Source organism: Haemaphysalis longicornis, unplaced genomic scaffold, assembly GCF_048455015.1.
Source record: "Haemaphysalis longicornis isolate Haplotype H1 unplaced genomic scaffold, Haemaphysalis longicornis Haplotype H1 scaffold_9, whole genome shotgun sequence".
Lineage (NCBI taxonomy): Eukaryota > Metazoa > Arthropoda > Arachnida > Ixodida > Ixodidae > Haemaphysalis > Haemaphysalis longicornis.
Window position 1 is genome coordinate 5867376 of NW_027526460.1, and position 27174 is coordinate 5894549.

General features: G+C 48.1%; 3 protein-coding genes across 5 annotated transcripts in view; 2 read left to right on the plus strand and 1 right to left on the minus strand.

The window, feature by feature from the left end:
* The first annotated feature begins 5 nt into the window (after nucleotides 1-5).
* LOC144153640 (INO80 complex subunit B) lies at nucleotides 6-5784 on the plus strand. The gene is made up of 2 exons (XM_077685295.1): nucleotides 6-748; nucleotides 5128-5784. Exons 1-2 carry the CDS (start codon nucleotides 167-169, stop codon nucleotides 5533-5535), a joined length of 990 nt encoding a protein of 329 aa, XP_077541421.1. The 5' UTR covers nucleotides 6-166; the 3' UTR covers nucleotides 5536-5784.
* Nucleotides 5715-14588, minus strand: LOC144153639 (ankyrin repeat domain-containing protein 16-like). Of its 3 annotated transcripts, none has more exons than XM_077685293.1 (8): nucleotides 14172-14586; nucleotides 13923-14075; nucleotides 13660-13782; nucleotides 12972-13069; nucleotides 10458-10609; nucleotides 6619-6720; nucleotides 6468-6546; nucleotides 5715-5847 (listed from the first exon to the last, which is right to left on the minus strand). In XM_077685293.1, the coding sequence occupies exons 1-8, from the start codon at nucleotides 14378-14380 to the stop codon at nucleotides 5771-5773; spliced, it is 993 nt and encodes a 330-aa protein (XP_077541419.1). In that variant the 5' UTR covers nucleotides 14381-14586; the 3' UTR covers nucleotides 5715-5770. The 3 variants fall into 3 exon arrangements, with proteins under 3 accessions (XP_077541419.1, XP_077541418.1, XP_077541420.1); XM_077685292.1 differs by having other exon boundaries at nucleotides 6619-6777; nucleotides 14172-14559; XM_077685294.1 differs by lacking the exon at nucleotides 13660-13782 and having other exon boundaries at nucleotides 6619-6777; nucleotides 14172-14588.
* A 1329-nt stretch (nucleotides 14589-15917) lies between these two features.
* The window catches only part of LOC144153637 (protein regulator of cytokinesis 1-like), a 33174-nt gene continuing 21917 nt past the window's right edge, over nucleotides 15918-27174 (plus strand). Inside the window, exons 1-6 of the mRNA XM_077685289.1 lie at nucleotides 15918-16150; nucleotides 20291-20546; nucleotides 20702-20938; nucleotides 22496-22666; nucleotides 23608-23757; nucleotides 24609-24759. Of these exons, the coding sequence (XP_077541415.1) occupies nucleotides 16122-16150; nucleotides 20291-20546; nucleotides 20702-20938; nucleotides 22496-22666; nucleotides 23608-23757; nucleotides 24609-24759 (994 nt within the window). The 5' untranslated portion in view covers nucleotides 15918-16121. The remainder of the gene's footprint in view (nucleotides 16151-20290; nucleotides 20547-20701; nucleotides 20939-22495; nucleotides 22667-23607; nucleotides 23758-24608; nucleotides 24760-27174) is intronic.

The following is a 27174-nucleotide window of genomic DNA, read 5'->3' on the forward strand; positions in this document are numbered from 1 at the left end:
ACCCTGAAAGATGATGTAGATCATGCTCGTACCCTTTCCTTAGTGAGGCATTTGTCTAAGCTATACGACCGTGAAATAATAATCAAGGAGAAGTCCGTTGGCGAGTCGAGGCGGGCCGGTCACTGGGTTCCGTCCAATGGTATGATCGTAATTCTTTCTCTATGGTATGATGGCGAAGAAAAAGGAGGCCCCCAGCGCTAAGGAAGATGTTGCTGTGGACGTTGTCGGTGGCCTGCCGCCGCACAAGCGTCACAAGAAGCACAAGCACAAAAAACACAAGCGCAAGCGCGCCGGCACGGATCAAGAAGAAGACTGTCCGCCGTCGCCGCCCGCGAGCCCGCAGAGTGGCAGCGGCGACAGCAAACCCGCGCTGAAGCTCAAGATCAAGATCGGCGGACAGACGATGGAGAAGAACGTGACCAAGGTGAAACGTAGCGTCTCCTCTTCTGCGGCAGCAGCTGCCGCAGCTGCTGCGGCCGCCGCCGCTGAGGCGGACGCCGAAGAGTCCGAGCTGGCGAGCCTCGTGTCGAGCGGGAAAAGCAAGGCGAGCGCAAACTCTGGCGACACGAGTGGAGACAGCGACGACGAAGAGGAGGCCTGGCTGGAGGCCCTGGAATCAGGCCGGCTGGAGGAGGTGGACGACGAGTTGCGCAAGATGAAGGACCCCACGCTGATGACGGCCAGGCAGCGGGCGCTTCTCGAGAGCAAGTCCCTCAAGGACAAGGAGGACAGCCCCACGCCCACCCAGGTGAGCTGCGAGCGGCGCTGTCTCTGCAGTTGAACATCTATGCTTGCTCGGAAGTCGCAGTGTCGGAAGAGGTAAACAGAGAAATAGCAGAATGGCGATGTAGACTCAGCATGGGATTTAAACTGTCCTGAAACATTGTTCATCCACTTCTCTATTATCACACTTGTACATCAGTGGTGCAAAATGAGCTGTGGCTTGAGATGTGGCCAGCTATGCAATCGGCCTTAAGAATTTCCCTTCGGCTGTGAGGTTAATGCGTGTTCAGTGATGAGCCATCAGAGGCTCGGGGCCAATTCACAAATTCCCATTGACAGCAGCGTCAGCATGCCCACCCACAGCCAACTTTAATAAGAGGAATTGCATTTGTAGTAATGCTGTCTTCCCATACTAGGCGACTGGTAGTGTTTTCCCCCTCAGAGTCCCCTTAGTGGCAGATGGGCTAGTTTACAGTAAAAGCTGGTTAATTCAAACTGCAAGGGGACACCATCGCGGTTCGAATTAAAGGGACCGTGCAACAATCTTTGTCCAGTGCAAGTAAACCTGCGCGACATTTAGATTACACAGCCAGGAATACCTGAGCCAAATATTACATGTGCACGTGAAGCGGTAAGCGCGCAAATCGCTGTGAAAGACACAAAGAACCATCACACTCTCTTCAATTCGCATTATTATGCACCTTTGGCATGGCCTAAACAATGTCATTTGGGCCATCGCTGTCCTTCGCTGGTCAACTTCACGGCTTATTTCTCGCATTTCCTGTGACAATCCGATCCCGTGTGCACTGTGTACCAACCTGTACGCGTAGTTTTGGTGTTTCTTTTGTGTTTTCAGTGCGCGCAGAGTTTGAGTGACGGACTCAATCTTTCCCTTTCAACGAGACCACTCGACCACAAACGTTTATTGCTTCAAAAACGCCCTACCAGCCTGAGCTCACGCTTGCGAGCAGGCAGTCATGCCTGTTTTTTTGTGGCACCAGATCAGAAATAGACCTGTCCGTGTTGCGGAGGGGTCTGTTTCTTCCCGGCATGTGATGTATCGAAAGCCGCTGAAGAGAACGCTACAAGCCGCCCCCGCCCCCCCATCCTGGGAGAGAGCGCGCAGCTTTCGTGGTGTTGTCCGTGGTCGAGTTGAGAGGGAACAATTATGCGTGATTTCTCATCGCACGTAGTTTTGGTGATAGTGAATGGATGTTAATAATTTTTGAGGGAGGAGATTGCTGGGACAAACTGCTGGAAAAAACTGATTCCCCCACAAACCTTATGAAAGAAAATAGTATACCCACACTTGAAAAATGTCGTAAAATTCACAGGCTCAAATTTCTTTTTCTTTTGAATAACAACAAGCTGTCAGTAAACCAAGATTTGTTTCTAAAACCCCTTATGACAAGACAAACCCGGCATCAGCAGACTCATTCATGAACACCGTATTTCGCCAGAACTAACATTTTCAAATACTCGTACTTTCCTCGAACCATTAACGACTGGAACCGCCCACCTCAGTCGTTAACCGGCTGTAGAATCTCTTGATCATATTGAACCATGACCCGTGATGTATATTTTGTATCTTTTGTGTCTGATGTATGTTTTTATTGTTCTTGCTGATTTACAGCTGTATGCAGTGTTATATTCTTACCCCTCCTGCTGGGGCCCTTAAATGGGCCTGCAGTGTTGTGTAAATAAATGAATAGACTTTATCCCGACATAAGTGAGTGGTCGATGGTGTGTTGCAGGGTCCCTTTAATAAAAGTGAACTGTAACGCCAAAGGCCATGTGGACACCTTGATTCTTAAAAAAAGCCCATGATTCCGGTCTGCCTTTTGCCATTAAGGGCGACAGTCAGCACTTCTTGCTCCAACGAGCAAATGTAGCGTAAAGCGTCATCGCCGCATTATTGAACAGTGCAGAAGTGTCGGGCGGCACTCCACCCAGCCACGACTTCTGGCCGGAGGGCTGCACTATGCTGTGGCCTCATCTGACAGCGCTCCACTGCATCCTCATCAGCGTAGTTCCCAATGAGTGTGTCTTCCAAAAGGTCCGCCATGTGGGATTTATATTTTATATCTTGCCCCATTTTGCCCTCTCCATTGTACATAGCCTTGGGTTTAGGCAGCAGGCGTGTTTCTATGGCCAGGTGCCAAGGCACCAGCTCGGTGGCGCATGGTTTGAACTAACGGGTTTTTTTATATATAGACGTCTGTGGCGACTTAGCCGGACTAATCGTTTAGTTCGAATTATTCAAATTTAAACGACTGAAGTTTGTATTAACAAGCTTTCACTGTATAATGACATCTTGAAAACACGCATTGGCACAGAGCAATGCAGAGGTCTTGATGTAATAGCTGCTGGTTTTATCTGCGTAGACATGTATGGAATAATTCTGCACGCAGTGCAATAATGGGCCCCTCTCAGTTTTTTTGCATGGCGTGCACTGCAAGCTCAAACAGGGCTTCTTTCCACCATTTGATTTGTCATGAATTCCACTCGTCGATTTGGAGCAGCAATTCAATTGCCAAAAGGCCAATGTCTGATGTGGAACGGACAAATTCAAACAAACCTGCAAAACAAATGGAATTTGTAAGAGTCTCGTGGTGAATGTTAATGGTCATATTGGAGCACGTTTTATGTTGCTCCTGTTTGGCTAGTCAATCTGAAGCGTATTCTTGGCTTTGCCCGCCAGTCGCTTTGCAACGATCAAGCCCAATGGCCCAGATTCGACTGGAACTTCTAAAAAGCATCACCATTAATCCAGCCTTGCAAAAGCAGAGGCTTTCTGTCTCTTTTGAGAGGTCTGTCATAGTGCATCGGCAGAAGTAGCCTATGCAAAAATCCTCCTTACTGGCAACGTTGGAGATCATTGCCTTTTTTTGAATATCATGTTCTGCTGGTATACCTACTCTCAACATCCATAGGAAAAATAAGAAGGCTTTGTCTCCTGTTTTCCCTCAGAAAACAATGCACCCAAAACTGTCAAGTGCTTGTTTCACAGGTTTTCAATCCTGTACATGAAGCTCTTCTCGAATCGTTCAGTGAGCAACCCGCTGTGGAGGTGTTACCTGTGTAGGCCGACATAATCAAGCTTATCACCAGCCAGTAGCCACGTGGGATGTTGTGCTGCACAAAGAGAGCTGCATTCGAGTGCGGATAAAAAGGAACCGGCCCCATCCATGGAATTAACCTGAACCCTACACAGCATTTAATGAACAGCTACAGCTGCCTGCGTCGTCGTGTGGGCTTATACATTTCATTTATTTCCACCTTATTAAGGGCCCTGAGGGCATTACGTAAGGGGGGCATGCAGAAAGGTATGACACAGCGCTAAAAAGAAAATTACAAGGCAACAAAGAAGAGAAAAGAACACGTGGCAAAGGTACAGCAATAATAGCAGCAAATACAAAAATAGTTCAAAAGATACAGCATTAAAGAAAGGAAACACATAAGGCACATTTGATACGCAGGTATTATGAAACATGGTTGAGCAATTTTTCGCGGAATAATTTGCGGTCTAAGCACGGGGCTATTGTATCGGGCAAATGGTTCCAGAGGGTTATTGCTTGAGGGAAGAATGAGTTGAGCATTGATGAAGTACGGCTGGGTAGTCATGCTGTGGCGTTGCTGTGGCTGATACGGGACGAGGTTCGGTGTGGCGGTTTTAGGAGAGGGTGTCTGGATTTCAGGTGATAATAAAAGGCATGAAGAAGGCAGAGGCATGAAATGATCCGGCGTGACTCAAGTGAATGCAGGTTCAAAGATTGCTTTAGGGCGGTTACGCTTGTGTTAGTGGAGTACTGTGAGCAGATAAAGCGGGCGGCACGATTCTGTATGGCTTCTAATTTGTGGGTGAGGTATGCCTGTGAGGGATGCCTAATCGATGATGCATATTCCAGTTTTGGTCGTACGAACGTTAGGTAGGCTAGTTTTTTTTATGTCCGGAGCTGCAAGTTTTAGATTCCGGCGTAGGTAGCCGAGCGTGCGCGCGGCGGCGTCTGAGCAAATGGTTTGTATGTGAAATGTCCATGATAGGGATGGTGAGAGATGAACTCTGAGGTATTTGTAGGATGTTGCAGCGTCAATCGGGAACGAGTTAGTTTTGTAGGAGAACTGTGATACGGTATTTTTACGGGTGAGTGATACCAGTTTACATTTTTCTGTGTTTAGTGGCATTAATGATTGATCACACCATGCTGCAATATGGTTGAGATCATGTTGAAGAGCAATACTGTCTCCAGGGTTGCGGATGGTAGTGAAAATGACGCAGTCATCGGCGAATAGTCTTAACTGGTTAACAATATTAGTGGCAAAAAATGGTTTCACACACATTTGACTCGAAAAGCCTGCCTTTGCACTGTTATCTTCTCCTTCAAAGTACCCTGTTCACTGCAGGTGGAGCCCGCCAAGGAGATGACGGAGGAGATGATCCAGCGGCGGATGCAGCGGGCCAAGAAGCGCAAGCAGCAAGCGGAGGAGAAGAAGGAGAAGGACAAGAAGCAGACCATCGAGCGGCTGCTCAAGAAGTCCGACTCCCGCATCAAGGGCGGCACCAAGAAGCTGGCCAAGAAGGCCGACACGCCCAAGGTGTCGCTGGTGCGCAGCGGGGCCGGCACGCTGCTCTCCTTCCCCGAGGGCCTGCCCTTCCCGCTGGCGCCCGCTGCAGCCGGCGGATACCCGGAGCGGGCCCTGTGCGGCATCAAGGGCTGCCGCAACCCCAAGAAGTACTCCTGCTCCAAGACGGGCCTGCCCCTGTGCAGCCTCGAGTGCTACAAGGCAAACATGCTCCAGATGTGCGTGTGAGCAGACTACTACTGCCAGCAGATCCGCTGCTAGATGGCAAAGGTCATTTGGGCAAGTCCCAAGTTTATGTGCAGACAAACCGAGAAAGGTGGACGATTGATGATATTGCTCTTTGAGACTGAGTTCAAATCTGTGTCAGAGCCTAAGCTCGTGCACAGAGTCGTAAACAATTTTGTACATAAGGCAAACTATTTATTATCTCACACTGAGTTGTAAAAATTTGTACATAAACTGTTTACTGTCTTGTTCCTTCATGAGCCTCCAAAAGGCTGCAGCAGCTGTGGTAACTGCCGTCCTTTGCCAAGTCCCGAGCTGTAGTTGGGGGTAAACAAAGAAATGAGACCAAGCTCCACCCAGAGTGAAATCTGCTGAAACAGCAGAGGTGTGGCTCTCTTGTGCCAGTTCGCCGGGCGCTGGCTGGCCCGAGAACGGCAGCACCCTTGCTGCACAAATTCTACCGTTGGCACAAAGGAATTGGCAGCTGAACATCAGCTGCAGAAGGCTCCCTCCCCTGGCAACCTGCCTCTGCCAGGCTGCCTCCATAATGCGTGGCCTACAGCAGACTTACAACAGCTGCACTGCTAAAACCATGAACCTTTTTGTTATATGTATACACATGTACATAATAAGCGAGGCAAGCACGATTATGACTTCCTGACAGCATAATTGCTCTATCAAGATTAGAAGAAGTGCCTGACTGCGCTGGCATGCTAAAAGCACAGCCATTACGTTGATCAGGAACAAAGAAAGAAAAGTTAGTGCAAGAAAAAAGGCAATGCCGCAAAGTGAATTGTCCCTGTGATGACCGATTCATATATAACATTTGCAAACAAACACAAACTCCAAAGCGCACCCAGTTAGCAGTTGGTTTTGCTGTTTACCTGAATATACAAGCTACGCACAGAATCAAAAAGTGGACACGATGTGCTCACCTGTGCGACCCTTGTTGTCCATGGCACTGCATTTAGCCCCCAAGCTAATCAGTAGCCTTATGGCATCGTGCTGACCCACCTGAAAGGGTGAACAGGCACTTGGTACGGTCCTCCATCTCCTTTCATGCTAGGGGACGTTGATCGGACTTGCCTTGGCAGCCAAATGAAGTGCGGTCTGTCCCCATGAATTGACGCTGTTGACGTCCACGCCGTACCTGTTGACCAGTGACCGGATGGCAGACAGGGCACCAGCCTGGGATGCCAGGTGCAGGCTGCTGTTTCCCAATACATCCACTCTGGTCATGTCTACCTGTTTCAATGAAAGCACCGCCTGTGCTCTGAAATGGCATTGCTTAAAGGACTCTGAAGCACATACAGTGCGATTCACTTCTAACAATGTTGCAAGCACTCGTGCCATGTTCAATGCTTGTGGAAACAAAAGGCTTTTGTTGGTAACTGACGCACCATTATGTGTATAGGTGGTGCTGTAGTCGGCTATTCCGATAAAAAGGACAGTCACTCGCCTGACATAAGTGTTGTGAATCGAAGATGCTCAAAGATGTACAAACTGTAAGGACTACTAACTGGCCCCACACAGTGAAAGGCTTCGCATGACAAGTGTTATCACCAAGGATTCTAAACTACACAGGAGGAGCAGGCAATGCGCCTATACTATCATTTCACCAGTGTATCACTACAAAAGTGTCACGTAGAATTGCCCCCAGGACTGTGCTACACTCTATCCTTACCAGTGCCAACTCAAAGATCTACCCAGAGTCAGTCGGGCATTCTAGTGTCACCTATGCGCAGCTTGGCCCTCACCCCTATGCCAGGCACAACTGCCGAATGACAGGCTGGCTACCAAACAGAAAATTATGAACAAAAATTTTGTGTGCCATAGCAATACAAATGGGCCCTAAGTGGCAAGCATAACGATGCCCCCTGACTGCAGCAATATGCCTGAATGCATTTAGGGCGGTCCTAACTTCACAAGTGCATGTGACGTGCACCACAAGGCCCCTGCGCGACTCACCTTGTTCGAAGAATGAACCAACCCCCAGGGCATACATTCAACTGCTAGTTTCAAAACCTTTCCCCTATTCTTTTAATTGATTGATTTATTGATTGCTTACGAGGTTTACGCACCGATGCTACACAGGCGATGAGGTAGTGGAGGGCTCCGGATTAATTTAGACCACCTGGGGACCTTCAACGTGTGCCAAAATCTCGGAACACACGGATGTGTCCCTATTCTTCTACTACAACTGCTATGTGAGCAAAGCCAAATTCTCTTGAAAGCTCATTTCTGAACTTTCTGGAATGTAGACGTTTTGGTGTTGAGTGAGCTTAAAGAAGCCATGAAGAGAAAACACAAGTTTGGTTCATTCAAAAGATTGCCTCATTAGAATCATACTGACACCACTTTTAACATAAACTTCGCTTAAATAAGCTACATAATTAGGAAAAAAGGGAACGGCCATGCGACCCACTAGCTCATTTTCCGCAACAGAACCTATGATGTCATACCAGCCAGTTCTGTGATTGGCGGAGGGCGGCAAACGCAAATTAGGCGGCAAACGCAAATTAGCTTACCGAGCGAGCTTAAATTTGCGCTTAAATTTAGGGCGCATTCTTTTTAAAGCCGTAAGAATGGTGGGACCGTGGCCTCCGCGATTTGCTGCCGGCGGCGCGCCGTTGCTCCGGCCGTTCCAATCGCCCGGAGAGAGCGTAATTCCGAAGAGGCTGTTTCGCCGTTTTCCGCCGCACCGCGGCGCGCATAGTCTAAGGTCGTTTTCCTTGGCGCGGGTGGGTGCAGAGGACGAAAACTCGGCCTTCGCAGCCTGTGTGCGACGTTTAATAAAAAAGTTACCGCACACCAATGCAGGTGAAAGGTAGTAGTAGTTACTGGTGCCATTAGGGTAGTTACCGGTGCTTTGAATTTTTGACGTAGACTATGCCCGGGGTGATGCATAAGTGAATTCATTGCACAGCAGTATTCTTTTTTGTAGTCACGCATGGTTCCAAAACACAACACGTTTTCCGGTTTTATTTCTGAAAATCTCGTACATGTTTGGAACGCACGGAACGCATATTCCGTGCGTTCCAAGCAAGAACCAAATTATGGGAATTCAACCGACCGAAATCCAACCATTAGTAAACACGAAAATACCCCCTATGTCGTTTCCTTTTTACTCCTTTAAACGTGCGGTCTTTGACAGATAAAGTAGATGACATGGCAACACTACTTGAAACGTTTGGCGTAACTTTTACCACGATACTATTAACAGAGACGTCGTGTACTTCAGCATCTGAAGTGTATACTGTCCAAATAGCTGTCGGTATTTTTTCCGCAATAGGCAGGGTAAACGTGCTGGTGCCGTTTATTGGCATGCATGCTTGCATATACAAACGTACAGAGAGACTTCCAGTCTACCATAAATGGACATGGTCTAAGTAATGTAATAAAAATCTTTACCCGAGTTACGATTGGTATAGTTCTCCACTTGATGTGTTTATTCACTAATACCCCGAACAACTTACTTACAGTCGATGTTGTGCATACATATATTAGGGATCAGCTGAACCGCTCACCAAAAAATGTAATGCCCTTAATATGTTATGACAACAAATTAGCAAATCTATAAATTCAGAAACAGTCTTTCGAAAAAATACATATGTAGAGTCGATAGCGATATGAAAGGCATCGCGGAATATCACGAGTTTTTCACTCACGGCAAATAATTTGGTAGGTTGATGGCAGTAGCTACTTGAAACCCCTAAGCATATTAAATAAAACGCAAAAATATGATTGATTCGTACCCGTGGAAGCATTGTAGTCGCCTGCCTATACACAATACATGAGAGCTTATCGGTATTACGCTGTTTTCGCGTGCACACACACACACACGCGCACACACACACACAACGGATGCCCAGAGCGTTCGAAACAACTTAAAAGGCAAAAAAAGCATATTTTCGTGCAGCGGTATCGCGCGAAAATGATGTAACAGCGAAAACAGAATTCAGCACGCTGGCATTCACTCTGCCCGAGATGACAGAACCCTTCTCGGCATTCGCCTTTCAAGCAAACGCCACTAAAGCTGCGTGCAAAGGCAATCATGGGTGTTAAACAACGTACGTTAAACAACTTTGTACTTGTAGGATCGAGTCAAAATACATAGACCATATATTCAAGTTTTCTATCCCGAAGACGCGACAACGTAGGCTGATTTACAACTCATAGCGCAGGCAGCGTCGGCCAGACGAGCGTCGCTTCAACCTTAGGCTAACAGCGCCGCCTCGCGGCGTGTGTCGGAGTTAGCAAAATTACACCGCTCCCCTTGCTTCCGCGCCGAATGGGACGGCCGGAGCAACGGCGCGCTGCCGGCAGCAAATCGCGGAGGCCACGGTGGGACAAACAGTGGAAGTTGCGAAAGCACATGTAAGCATAGAAGTACCGATGCGTACTGCTGTTGGTACTGCGCGCACTATGCTTGGTTTAGCTGCACAGGACTGCGGGGCTTTGGGATTGTCTCGAAGGACACTGGCCGAGTGATGCAAGCAACGGTGTCTTACGTGACCATATTTGTCGAGCGAGCACTATGTTTCACGAAATGATTATTTTCTCCCTGAACAAAAACAAGCTAGGTTTAAATACAGTCAAAAACAAACCAAAGGCACAAAACGGCTTGCCACGGTAAGGCTTCCCAATCTGCTGCAGAGCAGTCGGTTCCGGTGATGCAGACCATGATAATTGCAGACCACGATAACGCACGATTTAGCATGAAAATCAAAATATTAACTTAATTTCTCAGTGAATAAAGAAAGCATCGTTTGCATTCAGACAAGCGCTGGAGGCACTATAAAACATGGAATCTTTCGAATACCACAAACTTGTATGTTGTCTTCATGGCTCCTTTAAGCAGAGCTATCAAGCATTTTGACAGCGTGTTGTAGCATTCCTCTTATGTTACCTTCTCAAACACGCACTTTGTGAAACTGCACGAGGTAGTCCATAACGGCCGACTGATCTGCTTGTGCCGCGTCCATGAAAGGCGTCGTGCCGCAGTTGTCTGCCAAGTCCGGTGGATCACCGCCTCTCAACAGGAGCAACTTGACGCATTCCAAATGGCCGTGCAAAGCTGCAAGAGCAGAAGAGAAATAGGATACACTTCATAAACTGCTGTGTGCAGCAGCAGAATACTTGTTGGTTTCACAGCAGTTACTTGTTCTTTAACATGCTCTCGCACCTTATTACCATCATGCTGGCCCCCTCAATCATGTTTGCACCGTGATCTTAGTGCACTCAGAGCTATTGAACTGCGCAAACAGCATCATGAAAATTTGGGAGAGCGGAGGGAACAAATCGTGTACATTTTTGAGTTCAAAGAAACACCTAAGGCAAAACTGCTTTTCAGTCTAACACTAGTATATAACTTTTCATAACTTCTAAGACATTTTTGGTCGAAAGATTAAAGCGGAAATTTCTTTTGTTTCAAACCCTTAAATTTTCCTTGCATGGCAAACACCAAAGCTTCTTGTAGCAGTATTAAAGCAAGGCAGCAGCACCTTCTTGCCGCACTCATAACGGCTGCCTATCAAAAATAGTAACGGAATAGTTACTACGCTTTCAGGCATGTGTTCCTGCTCTTTACAATAGACTGTCAACTTGGAACGGTTCCGGGCCTCACATTTGCCACCGCACAACTCCGTTTCCCCCCTTGCGGTCCATTGTCAGGCCCTGCCCGACGGCGCAACGTGGCCGTAGCGGTCCACTGTCGGGCCATGCCCGACATGGTGGTTCAAGGTTCTCACTGCGATGCACCAACATTCTTATCCCTCAGGAAATGCCGCATGATGCGCCATTTCTTGAGGGACGAGTTTTAGTTTTTTTTACTAGCGTGTAGCACAATGTCCAGCATGGGCCTTCTGGATTCCAGAGCATGCGCGCTGTTCACTGACAAGCATGGCCGCTTTCTCACTGCGTGCATTCTACAGTGGTGCTCTTGGCAAACGCGGTGATGACTTCAGTGAGGAAGAGAATTGTGTGCCTCCATCAGGTAGCGGTGGTGGCCGTTCGACAGAAGTGAGTGCAAAGACCGCAACGGCGGTGGAGACAGCACCGTGCAGATCATTACTCTGTCAGCTACACATTTTGTTGAAAGACAATGAATAGGTGGCAAAGGATTTTTTCCTGGCATCTAGAGGTTTCCATTGTCAATAGCTTTATTTGGAGACGCACACAGCTGCAGAATCACATCCAACAGTTGGTGGGTGATGTAAGGGCTCAAGCCAAAAAGCGCAGCCCGTCTGCACGTATGGAGTGCGAGAAGAGGCTATTTGGGACGAGCCATTTTATCTGCATGCTCCCTGGCTGAAGCAGCAAGGACTGTGCTGTTCACTGCGATAAAAAACAAAAGGAAGCAGGAGGGAAACTAACTGTTGGCAAAACCTGCAGTAACGACCTGGCCTGTACCCAGGAGAATGTTTCGAGCAGCTTCACACACTGCTCAAATACTGGCAAAGGAGTTGCGAGCAGAACGCAAGAGAAAAAATAAATATCCCGTGAGTTTTTCTCGCAAAGTTTGTGTTTTCCTTCGCAGTGCTAGAAACTGGCAAAATGGCTGCACACCAGAACGGCCGGGAAGCGAATAAAAGTTCTGGACTGCAAAGGGCGAAAAGAAGGCATGCTATCGGCCTAGAGGTGAACTGAAAAACACTGGGGCACATCGTAAAATCCCGAAAGCATTCGGGCAAGGAGATATGGGCTCTATCTCATTTCCAGTTCGAGAAGCTCAGAGTAAAACATGTTTCGAAGGGAGGTTGAGTACAAAGGATCCACACAAGCACAGAGGCAAAGTATTTGGAAAGTTTACACAAAAAGCATAGACTCGCAGTGGTGAAAAAAACACTAGAAGAGTACGATGAATAACAGAGAAGAAGCAAAGGCAGCAAAAAGGCAAAGCAGACAGTAAGGAATACTAGAGCGGGGAGCAGGGAATGAAATCGAAAGCATCACCACAGATCTGTAGAGGGAATAGAAATGTGAAATCAGAAAGGAAAATCTCCACAACTCCAAAGGGAGTGCTTTGCTTTCAAAGGCTAGAGAATGAAGAGCTCTGTTAGGAAGTATGACGGGACATGCATTGCCTGTGGAAGAGGAACAGCAATGATTTGGCACATTTTGTAGGATTACGGTTATATCCGTCGAAATCTATATCTGCCTACGAGGCTGCCGAGCTATGGGTCACTAAGATAAGATTGCAATTCTGGGCTCCGGAAGCAGAGGGGAGAGTACGACACAGAGAAACTACCATCTTTGAGACTGCCACCAATAGCAACGACTAGATTAAATTAAAAGTAGTTTAACAATAGTCACATTCTAAGTGCTTTAGAAATCCCAGTACAAGGTTTGATCCCTTTTAGGACAAGATGAAAATTACGAACAGCACACAAAAGGCGTTAGTGGCTCTTCCAAAGCACTGGCAGGTGTTGGCAAATTACCAGCAGTGTGAAGTGGCGTGCGTTTGTTCTTGCTACGATTGTTCCATGCATCTGGGCACACGTCCAACAGGTAGGATGTTATGTCAGCATGGCCCTCCCTGCGAATGTAGAAAATAACATTAACAGCCTTTTTGTACCAAAGCGATGTGCAGCAAGTGCTACTAGGGTTGCCACCTGCCCGGTGACAAATATGTGTCGAAAAGCTGTGCAATAACACACGAGCAGAGAAAATACGCACGCAAGCACGCCCCCCGATATGGAGGGGGAACAAAAGGAGGAACAGCACAACGAAATGCGCTTGCCGTTGTCATTCTGCATTGTTGGTGTATTGCACAGTATTGCACCTGTATGTATATATAAATATGAAATATATTATGTCATATGCCTTGCATACTTTTTAATGTTCGTTTGGTGAATTCAGACGCAAAGAGCTTTTAACAGACGAAATATGTGTGGTTTCTTTTCAGTGCAGCACATTCAGAGCAACGACCAAAATCTCAGTCACTTTCAGTACGAATGTTACGTTGATTTCTCTCTAGGAAAACAATAAGTAGAATTGCATATCGAAAAACCATGGCATCTTGTTTTCAACACAAATTCAACCTTTTATATACCCCGCCACCCTGCAGGGCCGGTTTCGTTTAGAGAGAAAGGTGGCAACCCTAAATGCTGCTACTGATGAAGTTACCTGCAGGCAATATGAAAGCATGTCCAGCCGTCTTTATTTTGCAGCCTTGTGTTGGCACCCTTGTTGACTAACGTTTCGACGACTTCCAGGTTTTCCTTTGTGCATGCCAACATTAGTGGTGTCCTAAACAAAACAAGAAAATATTTAATTCCCAAATGGGATGGGTATTAAAGCTGCACTGAGCAACGAAATGTTCTCTTACGATTTTGTCAGTAAGCGCTGGTCTCGATTAGGAATTCTTTAACTAGAGCAAGAGAGCTCACCAGTCAGCTCTTTTCAAAGGGTCGATATGACAGCCCTCTCCCAGAAGGAACTGCACGACGCCAAGCTCAGACGACTGGGCCGCTTCGTGCAGTGGCGTCTTCCCGTCAAGGTTTCTACTTTCAAGTAGTCCCCTGACTTCTTTTGCCAAGTACCTGCATGGTTACGGCCAAATTCGTCTTAAGAGTCAGTCGCCGAGTAAAACTTGCGGCGACGGAATATTTGTCCTGTGGTAACGACACCCAACTCACCCAAGCACATCTAGGGATCCATATCGAGATGCCACATGAGCCAAAGTGTCACCTGATTTTTCGTACTTGACATTTTTCAGGCACTGCGCACATTTTTGCACGTCATCGCCGCATTCTCGACCAAGCACAAGTAGAATGCTTTCCACGTCGTCATGCTGAGCATATTCGAGGAGTTTGTAATTCGCCTCCAGCTTGCTGCCACACGCCATGTCGCCACAGAACAGGGAGGATTATCAGTAGAGTGAACTAGAAATTCTAGTTCACTCTAATTATCAGGATTATGTCGCTGTTTCAAAACGAAAGTAAGCAAGCTTGGCTTGGCTATTGGATCATTGCTTACTGGCTTATTATCCTTTACCGCATTTGCTGGCGCTGGCTACCGGTCGCGCTGGAAACGGACCTGAAACGCCCCCGAGCACTGGAGCCCTCGGCTCGCGACTGTAGAAACGAAGCTCTGGCAGCTCTGGGACAACTCACAGGCATGGAGGAAAGAAAAGTTCCATGCTCACAGGTCCGGGGCAGCAGCCTTCAAGAGCTATGGACATACTGCAGACGCAATTTTAGTGTAACCCTATGACCCAGCGCAGCAGGAAGTGCACCAGGCGGTGGAAACCGCTACGCGCGCGAGAGGGTCCGGAAGGCAGGAAACCTACAAAAAGACAAGAAGAGGAATCAATCTATGATTATTTCAGGGAGAACCTAGTGTATAGTATCGTCACATTGTCAGAACATCCAAGACTGGACCAGCAGCCGCCGCCATATATTCAAGTGTTTAAACGATTAAATTTCACGCTCGACTTTATCGATGTACGTACAACTACACTCTGACGCTCCGCACGGTGACAATCGCGCTTCCCTAACTCTTGCATCCATGCTTAACTCTTAGTTTCAATTTGAAGGCTCGCAACAATAGATTTCGGAATGTGTATGCCCTCGTGGTGAAGCTGCTCCTAGAAGTGGTGGCAAAACCTTTTTTTTTTTTTTTCGATCCCGTGCCGACCGTACGTCCGTTACAGGTTTTATTTCTACTGCAAGACACAGTGGGACGGGGGATCCTCGTGTGGAACGAGCCAAACTGTGAAACGTCTGCTTTTGGAACGGTCAAGAAGATCTTTGAACTCCGTTGCAGTCAATGAGTACTCGCCAGGTCAGACTCTGATAACGTGGCGCTTCCAGACGCAGCTGCAACAGCTAGGATGTTTCCTTATGAATGGAAGGTGTCTCCCCAGCTCAAGCTCTGACAAGGAGATACACGTACGCCGCTGGTCCGCCTCTTTGACAAGTGCAATTCCTGGATGAAACCGACGCATCCCCCAGAGGATAAACTTAACGTCTTGAGTAATGCTCTGCATTTTTGTACAGCGATACCAGCTACAATTTGGTTTAGGTTAGGTTCGCTGAGGTTGGGTAAATAGAGGCGTTAATTCGGGCTCCTCTTTTATATCTCAGTCATTTCCTCCATGATCTCAGTGGAGCAGCGCTTGTACCATGCATGTTTGTCGTCCCAAGCTTTTTTCCTCCACCATGGCAAACTCCATGCATTGACCAATGACAGCATATAGTTTCACTTTCATGCTCAATTTGTTTAATTCGCGATTTCACCGTAACTATCAATGCCGCTTCTAAAAACGTAATGCAATTTTTTTTTTTTTTTTTTGCGAGCACGTCACGTGGCCTAAAGTCGCAGTAGGCGGTGATTGGCTGCGTGCAGTATTAACTCTATGGCTGCGGTGCCCAGCATGTCGTTGCCGCAGTTGCCGTTGGTTGCCGTTGGCGGCGGTACGCGCCGGCAGCGGCAGTTTGGAACGCGATTTCAGACCGTGCATGCAGCCCGTGCTGACCTGTGGTGCAGACTGCTGTCCTGCCAGGGCGGTTCCGCTGTGACGACAGCTGACAGGCGGTGGCTGGTCTTTAGTGCTGCGGGATCCCTTCTCAAGCCCCGCAGAAAACATGGACAAAGCCGAGATGGAGGCGCTGAGGTGGGTACGTTTAGACGTAACTGGGAAGAAGGAACCGCTTCGGGTGCCTCGTTTAAATGTAACCGTCGGAAAGACACTTTTTCGTAGTGTTTGTCGTAGACAAAGTCGCCTGAAAAGCACTGGACAAAAAAAAAACGCAGCGAGTTTCGTTTCTGTTTACCGTAGATGCCTTTTAAATAACGTCGCGCGCCGATGTTTGTGCCAATTTCTTCATCCTCCCCCCTCGTTCCTCTGTTTTCCGATGGCTTGAGGGCGACTTGTATATTTTTACGCGAGGCTAGCTCGAGTTCTCAGTGGTGTTGACAGTGGCATTCACGCGTCCATGTGGGTCCTAATTACAGCTGCACAGGAATATCCGTAGCCTCAGCGCGCCCCCTCCGCCCGGCACGTGTACCGCCGTGCTCAAGCTTGCGACTCAAGTCTCCGATGCAGCAATCCTCCGCAACCTTTACAAACTGAAAGTAGACCACCAGGCCTATATAAAAAAAAAAAAAAAGACTGCACCGCAAAGCTTCGCCTAGATGTCGCCCGGGCCCCATGCCAATAGATATCCTCACTCCTCTACATGGCACTTCTTCAGTTGCCACAACAGCTTTCCCCCACCCAACCTTTCCAAATACCCCATCTCCGACGCAGTTTGTGCCTGGACAACATTAGCCTCTGGACTATGCACTTGAAAGTGTTACAAACATGATCCTTTTTTTTTACAAACATGTTACAAACATGATCCTCATTGACGCCCACTTAGTGAATCAGTGCTCTTGCCTGGCATCCACCTCCACAGGACTGACGGGCGACATCCCCACCCTCACCAATTCTGCCCACCCGATTCCCCCTCCCATCAGAGACCAATCACTACCCTGCAACATGCTTGTAGGGAACAGTGTGCACGTTACCTTGCAGACCAGTACCCCGTTCAATCCACAGCCACTATGTGGATGCCGCCAGCTACTGGAACCACACAACACACCTTACACCCCCTGCTCCCATCTCTCACAAGTCGCACCCACCATCCGTACTGTGGTGGAGGAGGCAGCTGTAGCGCTGACCCTCTCTCAGTGCTTTACCCAAACAGTCATCTTGTTCAGTTCTCAAACTGCTGTAAGAGACTTTGTGCAAGGGCAAGCCCTCCAAATTCTTCAGCGCAATCCACCCGACATGGCCGTAATGTTTCTGTGCACACTTATCCACACTGGCTTAGAAGTTGCTTAACGTCTAGCTACCAAAGCAGGAGTCCCTGTTAAAACTTTATGGATTATCATCATCGCTACACCGATGAGGTCATCATCATCGGTGCTGCTTGTCATCTCGTGGGAGCAGCTCACGCTCGAGTTGCTTCGTCTTCTTCTCATTGCCATGTTGTAAATAGAACACCATCGCGTCACTGGGACGTCGCGGCTATTGGTCTCTCCTTTTATTCTATATTTTGGTGCCGATAAACCCGGGAAGAAGGCCCAGTGCGATTCGGATTCATCCGAACTTTGGCCTACGAGGAGGAGGACCCCTCGAAGCCGACGACTGACCATTTGATGGGCATATCGACGATGGTGCTACCGAAAGCCGACCGACGTGATGGCCAGATGACACGACGATGCAACCTCACCTCCGACGAGACTGCCCGATGGGTACAGAAACCAATTTTTTGAAAGGTGAGGTGCACGCTAGAGCTCATTGAATAATGGAAGATGCATTACCAGAACAGAGTATTCCTGAGTGTACGATGCGTCTTGACGAACTGAAAACAAAAAGGGAAGAGGTGCGGTTCATTACTCGAGAACTGCGCCGAGATGCAGAAGCGGCACTACGGTTGATCACAAATCCCGACGATGTTTACGATGTATTGAAGAGTTTCATGCGCCAGTTGAGAAAAACCGAAAATGTCTTAAGATCACTAAACGACTTAATTGAACCATTCATCGACAGTGACTCCCTGGATGATGAATATGCAACCAACTTTGACTATGAAGATGAAATTACTTTTATCATGATCCGCTTATACTATCAACTGAAAACCAAGAAATCCGACACCCCAGAACAGTGCGAAATAATTGAGAAAGTGCATTCATCGGCCAACTTCGCGGAGTTTTTTACATTGACTGAACGGTGTTATGGCCAACATGATTTGAAAAACCCTGATGAAGAAGCTTTGACGGCAGGAACTACGCATCTGTCAAATGCCCCGACCCAAGCAGACAGTGAGACGATGACCTGCTCTTTGACAGAAAGGGATGTTCAGACAAAAAATAGCAGGGTTTTGTGTTCCCTTCAAGAGTTCTCGGAAAAGAACCCGATTGAGACAGGCTCTCCACCTACTGGCGTAACAGTGGAACACGCGTCGTATTCCTTATGTGTGCCGACTAAACCCATGGACACTTTTCCTCGGAAAAAGAAACAAGATAAAAGAGTAATATTTGTCATATCCAGGAAAGCGATGCCCGAAACTGAAGATCGAGATACTGACATTTTCCAGAGACATCCTAAGATTTCCCCTACGCGAACACGACGCATTCTAGAGAGAACAGTAGACGGCAGACATCATCCGAAGGAAAAAAAGGCATCTGGCAGCAGTCGAACTGCGACACTACAGAGACTGAGAAAGAAGCGGAAGCCTCCAAGGCACTATTCGGAGATCGCAGTGATGAAAGCTGAGGAACTTGCGTCAGAGTACAAGAACGTCGAAGACGGGCTTCGTATTTCATCCTGGCTGCGTCACCTGCGCCGACATTCTGGGCGTGTCTTCAAAAGACGTCCGCTGTGACAGTTTCACCCTCTGAGTGCCCTATCGGATCTGACCGGACCGAAATTATCCTAGCATCTCGCGGACGCGGACTGATCCCAGGTTCTTTGTGGCCGGGGAAGATGTTAAAACTTTATGGATTATCATCATCGCTACACCGATGAGGTCATCATCATCGGTGCTGCTTGTCATCTCGTGGGAGCAGCTCACGCTCGAGTTGCTTCATCTTCTTCTCATCGCCATGTTGTAAATAGAACACCATCGCGTCACTGGGACGTCGCGGCTATTGGTCTCTCCTTTTATTCTATAGTCCCTTCTGTTGCTCCTAACCATGGTACACAAATCGATTCTAGATTCACTCAAATGAGGTGTATAATGAAGTAGCCGACTCACCAGCTACTTTCCCGCACTGAACTCTTGGCATATTATGGGCAGCTCATTGCGATTGGCTGGGGCCAGCAGCAACCAGTGAAAATTAAACAGGGACTATAAGCTTGCAGAATGGGTACTTTGTGCTAAAATTCAGTGCACAGCTTATTTATAGCAGTGAGAATGGTGGGCTAAACAATCGAAGTTACAAAGGTACACGTAAACATAGAAGCACTGTGTGCGCCACTATACCAGCTGATGCTGCTTCACGAATCAGTCAGGCGTGTTGGGTTTGTCTGACACAACACTGTCCCAGTAGCATAAGTGACACTGCCGCTTATGTGACCCTGTTTCTCGAGTCCTGCCTACTGTTTCACGAAACAGTTACCATCAGCTGCAACAAGAATACAGCATGTACAAGTTCGGTCAGAAGCAAACAGTGTGGGAAAAATTTATGTGGTAGCAAGGCATTTTCTGCGCCATTAAACAGCTGCTGTGGTTGCTACGACTGTTGTGTTTCCAGGTACAACCTATTGATAAAGGCTAACTTGTTTTTACAATTAGTCTCATTATATCTAAGGTTGGCTGCCATGCAGTCACTCAGTGGGAAATTGGACAGTAACTGAATGAGGGGATGCTGGGGCACTCCACTTGCATAGTGTTAGGCTGCTGGTTTTACCCCCAGCCAGGTCACAACAGGTGCACTTCTGATCAAAAAGAAATTCAAAGCTCAAATTTACTAGAAGTTTGCTTTTTCACTTGGGCGTCCACCAAGAGCCTTTCTCTCCAGCGCAGCTGGCGGGCTAGAAGTGCAGGAATCTTTTCTCAGGCATGAAAGGTGGTCTGTTCTTCACGCTGCTGACGAGTAGACTTGTTAGGTGTAACCTGTCGTATCGTACTAATGACTCGAGGCTGGTGCTTGCTCTGAAAAGCTCTTTGTGCTTGCCTTAATAGTGGCATGAAAATGGAAAAAAAAAAGATTGATCACAGCAAGCGCCTTAATAGGCATTCTGGTTCTTCCTGTCCCAACACAGGAAAGAAACCCTGGCAAGAATGACAGAAAAGCTCACAACGAAAGTTTGTGACTTGACCAGACTGTGGTGGGACATCGGGGTGGTCGGTGTGGCCCTCAAGAACAGGCTGGGCCGCACTGAGGAGCACGTGGACCGGCTGCTGTCCGAAATGTACAAGGGGGAGGAAGACATGCGGCAGCGCATGGTGGCCTCCAACGAGCGGCTCAGCACCCAAGTCCGCGAGCTTTCAGAGCAGCTGGGCCTGCCGCTGACACTGGTGAGTCCGGTGTGAGGCTTTCCCTTCTGCTAGCTTGCATGGGGGACAGGTGCTGCTGCGTTCAGTTTACACTGGAGCACGCAGCTGAAGTGTATCGTAGTTCCCACATGTGCAGTGGCATCCCCATCATCATCGTGACCCCTTCTTCCCCGCAGCCTGAGTCGGGCCTCACGGCCCTCGAGCAGGACAGTGTGCTTCGCACCACGGTGGCTGAACTGAACCTGATCAAGACACAGCGCAAAAAGGAGCGCCGCCGGCTGCTCGCAGAGGATGCCGAACTGCGAGCAAAGCTGGGACAGGCCCCCCCCTGTCAGCCATGGTGCTCGCCCATCCCGTCCGAGGAGGAACTGCTCCAGATCAGCCAGAACATTGCCAAACTCACTGAGATAAAGGTCAGCGAGGCCGGCTTCTTTTTTGGCTTTTGTAACCCGGTCTAGTGACCGCTGTAGCCCGGATAGGTGGTGGTGAGCACGTAAGGTGCGGCAAACATTGTTTCCGGTTACTTCTCTTCTCTTTTCGGTAGCTGTCATGTACCCATCTTCAGGTGTTCAGGCGCGACGGTGTCTACTAGCATGACTGATTGAACCGCTCTGGAAGAATTAAATTTATGCACTTTTCGACAGGCACAAATGTGTCTGGCTCATATCATATTGAATGGTCTCCTAAGCAAGTAGCTGCCACCTGCACCTTTATTGTGTATCTGCAGCAGGGCCAGATTTGATGATTACCTGAACTGATTACCTTTCAAGTTCAGCCATTGTTCCTGGATTTTTATTATTTTTTTTGGCTGAGGTGTTGTGCTGCTGAGCCCAAGGACGCGGGTTCGATTCCCGGCTGCCGCGGCCACTTTTCTGATGGAGGCTAAAAACAAACGCCCGTTTGTTCGAGATTTCGGCACATGTTAAAAATCCCCAGGTGGTCAAAATTAATGCGAAGCCCTGCAATACGGTGTGCCTCATCGCCTGAGCAGTGTCAGCACGTTAAACCTCACAATCAATCAAATCATTGTGCCTGTTCTGTAGCAGTGTTCAACAGCGCGCCTAATTTTGTGGGCTTGGCAAAGGGAAGGCACCGAGGTAAACCACTACTTCACTAGTTCTTCGCATGATGCAGACAATATTAAAGAAGGAAGCTTCTATGAGGAATTCTCTAATAAGACAAGCTGTAAGGCCACATCCGTCACTCGTGCAGCTTTATAGGCCTCTTTACGTGACTCACTCACTGTCATAAGACATTAAATCAGCTTATTTTCAGTGCCTTTGTTCAGAATAGGCTTCACTGCAGTGCAAATAAGTGGCGTGGGAAAGTTAACTTCGGAGGAGTGTGACAGCCTTTACCTGACATAAAAACCTTTTCAAAATTGTGCGTCCTCGTAGAGTGCTGTAAACTGTAGAACATTCCATATCCCTTAACTGGCAACCACTTGGCACTGTGTGGCCTATTGTCCACTGGCTCGACTGGGGAGTGTCATAAGTTCAGTGAACACCAAACAGTGAGTGTCCATGCAATGCCTTCTCTGTACGACTCTCGAAGGGACCGCATGCAACGCTTACACACTTAGCACGTGCAAGTTGCACCCACATTCCAGCTTCAGTGTGTGATTGGCTGTTTACCACTCACTGCTTTTGCATGCACTTCATTCTGGGCAGGGAGGGCAAGTCTGTGGCCCCGTTCATGGCCCACTCGTGCGAGTGCTTTCTTGGAGGAGTCCTGCTCTGGTGGCTTAGTTAGTTGAGGCATGAAACACTGGGCCTCTGTCATCAGTTAGCAGTCTGCTCTGGTGGGTTGGGGCTATCTTCACGTCTATTTTAAAGGAATTCTAAACTGACAGTGTGCTCTCGAGGGCTGGAACTCGGCGGCTCAGTGCCAAAGTTCAGCGTGCAGCAGCTTGATGCCATTGTTTCGTGCCGAGGAGTTTACAACCTGCTGTGATTGTCTCTTTTTTTCAGATCATGCGGCAGGGCAAGTTCTGGGCCCTTCGCCAGGAAATCATTGACATGGTCAGGCTCTTGGACGCAAAGCCAGAGTCCCCAAAGGAGCAGGAGATTGTGCTGGAAGACCCATCCCAGTTCCTCCTCTCCACGTCCAACTTGCAGGCTGTGGAAGAATACCTCCAGCAGGTGCGGGGCAGTTGGTCAGACCGAGCCCGTGTGCAAAATGGGATTGTGATCAAAACTGCGCAGTGCTTTTACTGGCGTTCCCCACCACCGTTTTAAGTGCCCTTGCAACTACAGATTGTGCCCCTGTTAAATTTTTAGTGCTCATAAATGCTGCTCAAGAGCCTCCAGCCTTTATGCTGCTCTTATTCAGTGCTTTGTCGCTTGGATCGGCTGTTAGAAGAGAGGCTAGGGCTGGTCTAACTCAAAGAACTCTCTCTCCTTCAGCAGCAGAAATTTAGAGGCCTTTAGTTTGTTTCACATCCCTTTCACATTTTGTGTTTGGAGCCTTGTATACCAAGTTATCCACTTCATCACACCATTTTCAGTGTGTTGTTGAAATTCGTTTCTTCCATGGTTGAAGGTACTTGAGGCAGCAAATTTTTTTTTCTTGGCAGAAACACTGTTTGCGCTTGCCTTGTGGCACAAGGCCGTAGAATAAATGTGCAGATCTCCTCTATGTGAAGCAACATTAAAAAATGCGTCCACAGGGAGCTAGTGCTTTGTGTGAATTTACAGCTTATTCAAGCTCATAGTGCATGCTGAGGTTTGTCTGCTGCTAACCACAGAGCCTCAACCATTGTTTGGTAACACCCTGGTGACTCGTTGCCAGTGCCTCTCCAAGGTTTCTTTCTCGGGTTTGTCACGGAATGTTGCCCCAACTCGCTCCTTGCCAGCCCAAGGTGGGGAGCAAGCAGTTCTGCCGCTCCTTGTACCAGAGCCAGGTGCAGAATGGGCGGGGAGATCCCGCTTCGTGGGGGTTGAGCTGGACAGTGCAGGGGATCCTTTCCAAGGAGAGGACCCCTGTCCCCGTGTGGGACAGTGATGCTTTGCAGGCATGCTCACTGAGCACCACATTTTATTTCTCTCACTAATCGCTGCCTGGGCGTTTGCTGTGCCCGCAGCTCAAGGACTTGGAGGCCCAGCGTCGACGCGAGCATGCCAGCCTGGTGGAGCGGCTGTCCCTGTACTGGGAGAGGCTGGACACTCCCAAGGCTGAGCGGGAAGAGCTCCAGCGTGCGCACTCGGGTCTCACGGCTGCAGCGCTTGATGCGGTAAGCAGGGCCCCTTCTGGGAAGCCCTTTCCTTGTTCCTCCTCCTTGGCCCTGCCGTACGGTCTATGCATGTACAACAGTGAATTTTTCCCAAAATGGCCATTGCTGTAGTGCGAAACCGGAGTTCGTAGGCCGTATGGTGTAGCTCAGTTGTCAGAAAGGAAAACTAACCCTCCCCACCCCCCACTCTCGTAGCCAACAAGTCTTTGGTTTGTGGCCTGTGTTGGTTCCCCAGAGGTTGGTGCAGGTAGTAGTATGGGCTTTTTATACATCCAACTGCAGTTAAAACCAGGCTACCACGTTTGCACGCAGCAAGCCTGCCTAGTTGGCCGCGATTCATGGTTGCGGTTGTGCAAATATTAACAAGGACCACCAAGAAACAACACGGACAGATTGTGCTCATCCATGTGTTTTCTTCCTGGTCCTGGTTTGTTTTTGTGCAATTGTCACCATGGTTGTCACACTGTAGTATCGTTAAGAATTGCAGCCATGAGACTAAATAATGAATGGACAAACAGTGCTATGATAAGGAAACACAAAAAATGGGGACTGTGGGATTGTATGATTACTTGGAGCTTTACGAGTGTTGCCATTTTTTCCACTGTGAGGCTCCTGTCGCTGAATAAGGGAGCAGGCAATTGCAAAAAGAAAACAAGCGGCTGCTGTAGCAGTGTGCACAGTGTACCACCTGCAGCACTTCTCAGTAATCGTTGTATGGCTCTTGAGTGCTGGAGCAGCGTGGTGTTGGTGGAGGGGGCGGAGGAGGAGTGGCACGGCCCAGCAGAGGGGAGAGGGTGCTGCTCTGGCCGGGGCTTGCATGCTCAGTGTCCCTCTGCTGTCGTCCCCACCAGCTGCAGCAGCAGATTGCCGGGTGCGAGGTGCTGAAGCGGCAGAAGATGCAGGAGTTCATCTGCCGGGCGCGAGACGAGCTGCTGACGTGGTACTCCATGTGCTGCGTTCCGAAGCGCCGGGCCCAGCTGGAAGAGGACTGGGACTCTGAGGGTGGGTGTGCACGTGCACTTGGCTGCAGCTCCGGGTGAAGTGTGCAGCCGCTGCTGGTGGGTGCCGATTTGAGCAGCGGAAATGAGTCGCGGAGTTGCCAGACTGAAACTGTCCTTCATTCGACTTCCAGGGAAAATGTCAATGGCAGACCAGCTTTAAGATAAACCCTGCTTGTCTTAAAGCTAGCACAGAAGTAAACGATTTTGTGCACCTTTTCATTTGTTTAAGGGGGGGGATGCAGCTGTGCATGTTGCACAGTTTTGATACAATTCTGTTATCCCTGCGCCAGGCTGCTCCAAAATGGCTTATTAAGAGGCAAGGACTTCGACGCTAGTGTTCGGTGCAGCAAAAGGCAGAGTTGACAACATGGTTTTCCAAGCAGCCCACGAGGTGCTCTTTTTTGCGAGGACAGGGTGATCATTTTGGTATCGCTAGGTCGGCTGAGCTCCCGTCTTGTTTTCCCGGTCACCACTAATATTGTTGCCCACACAAATGACAGAAAAAGACTGAAACGGACCAAACGATGGCTCTCTGGCTGCATTTGCTGAAATGGCCTTCCTGATTGGCCGTTTTCATGGCTGCTGGATGAAGTGGCTGCTGCGTAGTTGAAATGGTTGAATTGATCAGTGCGCTTCACTGTTTTTCAGGGGTAGGTTACGTGGTCAGTTAGATTCCCATTTCGTTATTTTACCCGTTGTGGTACTGAACAGTGATGCTAATGCGGGGATAAAGCTGACGTGTGCCAGATTATGGGAACTTGGATGGCTTGAAAGAAGGAGTCCATTGAGAACATGGTGCCAATGACTTTGCTGTGCTTTATACTTGAGTGTGAAATGCGGTGCATGTGTTTACAATTCGGGTTGGTGAAGTGAACATTTGGACTCGTTGATATCTTATAAATATTATAAAAAGTTCAATTATTGCAGTGTTCGACAGCAAGCATGCAAGCTTCGGGGATTGAATGATCGACGCTTCAGAATTAGGTTGTGGCACATGCTGCATTGCTGCGATGTGTTCGGGTTGCGCGAGTAGTTATGATTGATGTATGTGAAGTGAAATTTAATGCCAAAAGTGAGGTGGCTGAACGTAGCAACGTTGCTTAAAAATTATGATCAGGGTCAACGTGCGCTTCGGGGATCAAAATTGTACAACTTCCACCTTGCTTTGTGCTACGTTTGCAGTGGATTGCAAAAGTAACAATTTTAGCATTCGAATATTAAAAAGAAATCGAAGCACACTTACAGGTGCAGTGTTCTTCAATTTTAAAATCTTTTATGACATTTTACATTGTCTATGCATACAGTCTCTATACAATTTAGGAAGTTTGCAAGAAGGTAACGGAGTTGTTACGTCAGTGTTCTGTTCTTCAAACTGATTAAAAATGGTACTTTTTTTCTTACAGTTGCTACAAATTTTCTTTTCTGTGCCGCTAAAACGACATAATGTCGTGAACTGCTCCAAATCAAGGTTCTTCTGCTCCTAAATCGAAATTTTGCTGCCTCAAAAACTACTCGAATTTGTTTGAGCTGTCTCATCCCTGGTTTAATCCTGCGGGCTTTTCGTGTTCCCTTTTTTTTTTTTTTTTTTGGTTAAAGGGACACTAAAGGGTGGAAACAAGTTGGCCCGTATCGATGGATTACGGCGTCAAGAATCTAAATACACCGCTCTCACAAATAGCAGTTGTTTAACGAGGCAAGAAACGCCAGGAACGTTAAAACTGGACGACACCCTGTACGCTTCTGGGTACTATGGATTGTGATGTCACAAAAGTGGTGAACGGCGAGCGTTCATTGGAGAAGAATCTATAGATGTTTTCCTGAAATAAATGGTTCCTATGTGGTTTAGCACGTGAAATGAACGTAATTCGAAGCTTTCCGTGAACTCCTCGTATCTAAAAAAACAGACTACAGCTTTTACGCACTGCGAGGCAGGCTGCTTCCCTCATTATTCAGTCAGCCATGATGGTTTCAGTTTCGTTTTCGAAAACCATTGGTGTGCAGTTAGTGAAGTCAATAACCTACGACGGTGTGCACCCAGCTTCTCCAATCAATATACCTGGCAGGAAGCAGCTGAAGTCCCTTCATAAGAAGTGACAAAATTAACAAGACTCATTGCAGCTGGTTAATTAAGCGTTGTGAAGCAGACTTTTGTTTATGAGGAGGTGCTTTTCCGAGGGGAGAAGAACGAGGCATTTAGGCATATCCAAAACATACTACAAAGAGGAAAATCAACTCTAGCTAGTAAGTCCAGTCTCTATGAAAGAAAGTCCAACCTACAAATGTTCAGGCTCACGTATGGTAGTTGATGGCTGGCTCCTTATGATGGCCGCTGGTGCTGTGACCTTGTCGTTGGTGCTGGCTGTTGCAAAGTGGTGAAGTGCCGTTGAGCCTCGTGTGCTCGCAAGTCTAGTTTCAG

What these genes read in the sequence shown, in the direction of transcription:
- LOC144153639 (XM_077685292.1), bottom strand. Translation starts at nt 14,380, where the DNA reads ATGGCGTGTGGCAGCAAGCTGGAGGCGAATTACAAACTCCTCGAATAT. An exon ending in CACGCCACTTCACACTGCTG is followed by an intron (nt 10,610 to 12,971) that starts GTAATTTGCCAA and finishes CTGCTCTTGCAG; the next exon opens with CTTTGCACGGCCATTTGGAA. An exon ending in ACCTCGTGCAGTTTCACAAA is followed by an intron (nt 6,778 to 10,457) that starts GTGCGTGTTTGA and finishes TCATTGAAACAG; the next exon opens with GTAGACATGACCAGAGTGGA.
- LOC144153640 (XM_077685295.1), top strand. Translation starts at nt 167, where the DNA reads ATGATGGCGAAGAAAAAGGAGGCCCCCAGCGCTAAGGAAGATGTTGCT. An exon ending in ACAGCCCCACGCCCACCCAG is followed by an intron (nt 749 to 5,127) that starts GTGAGCTGCGAG and finishes TGTTCACTGCAG; the next exon opens with GTGGAGCCCGCCAAGGAGAT.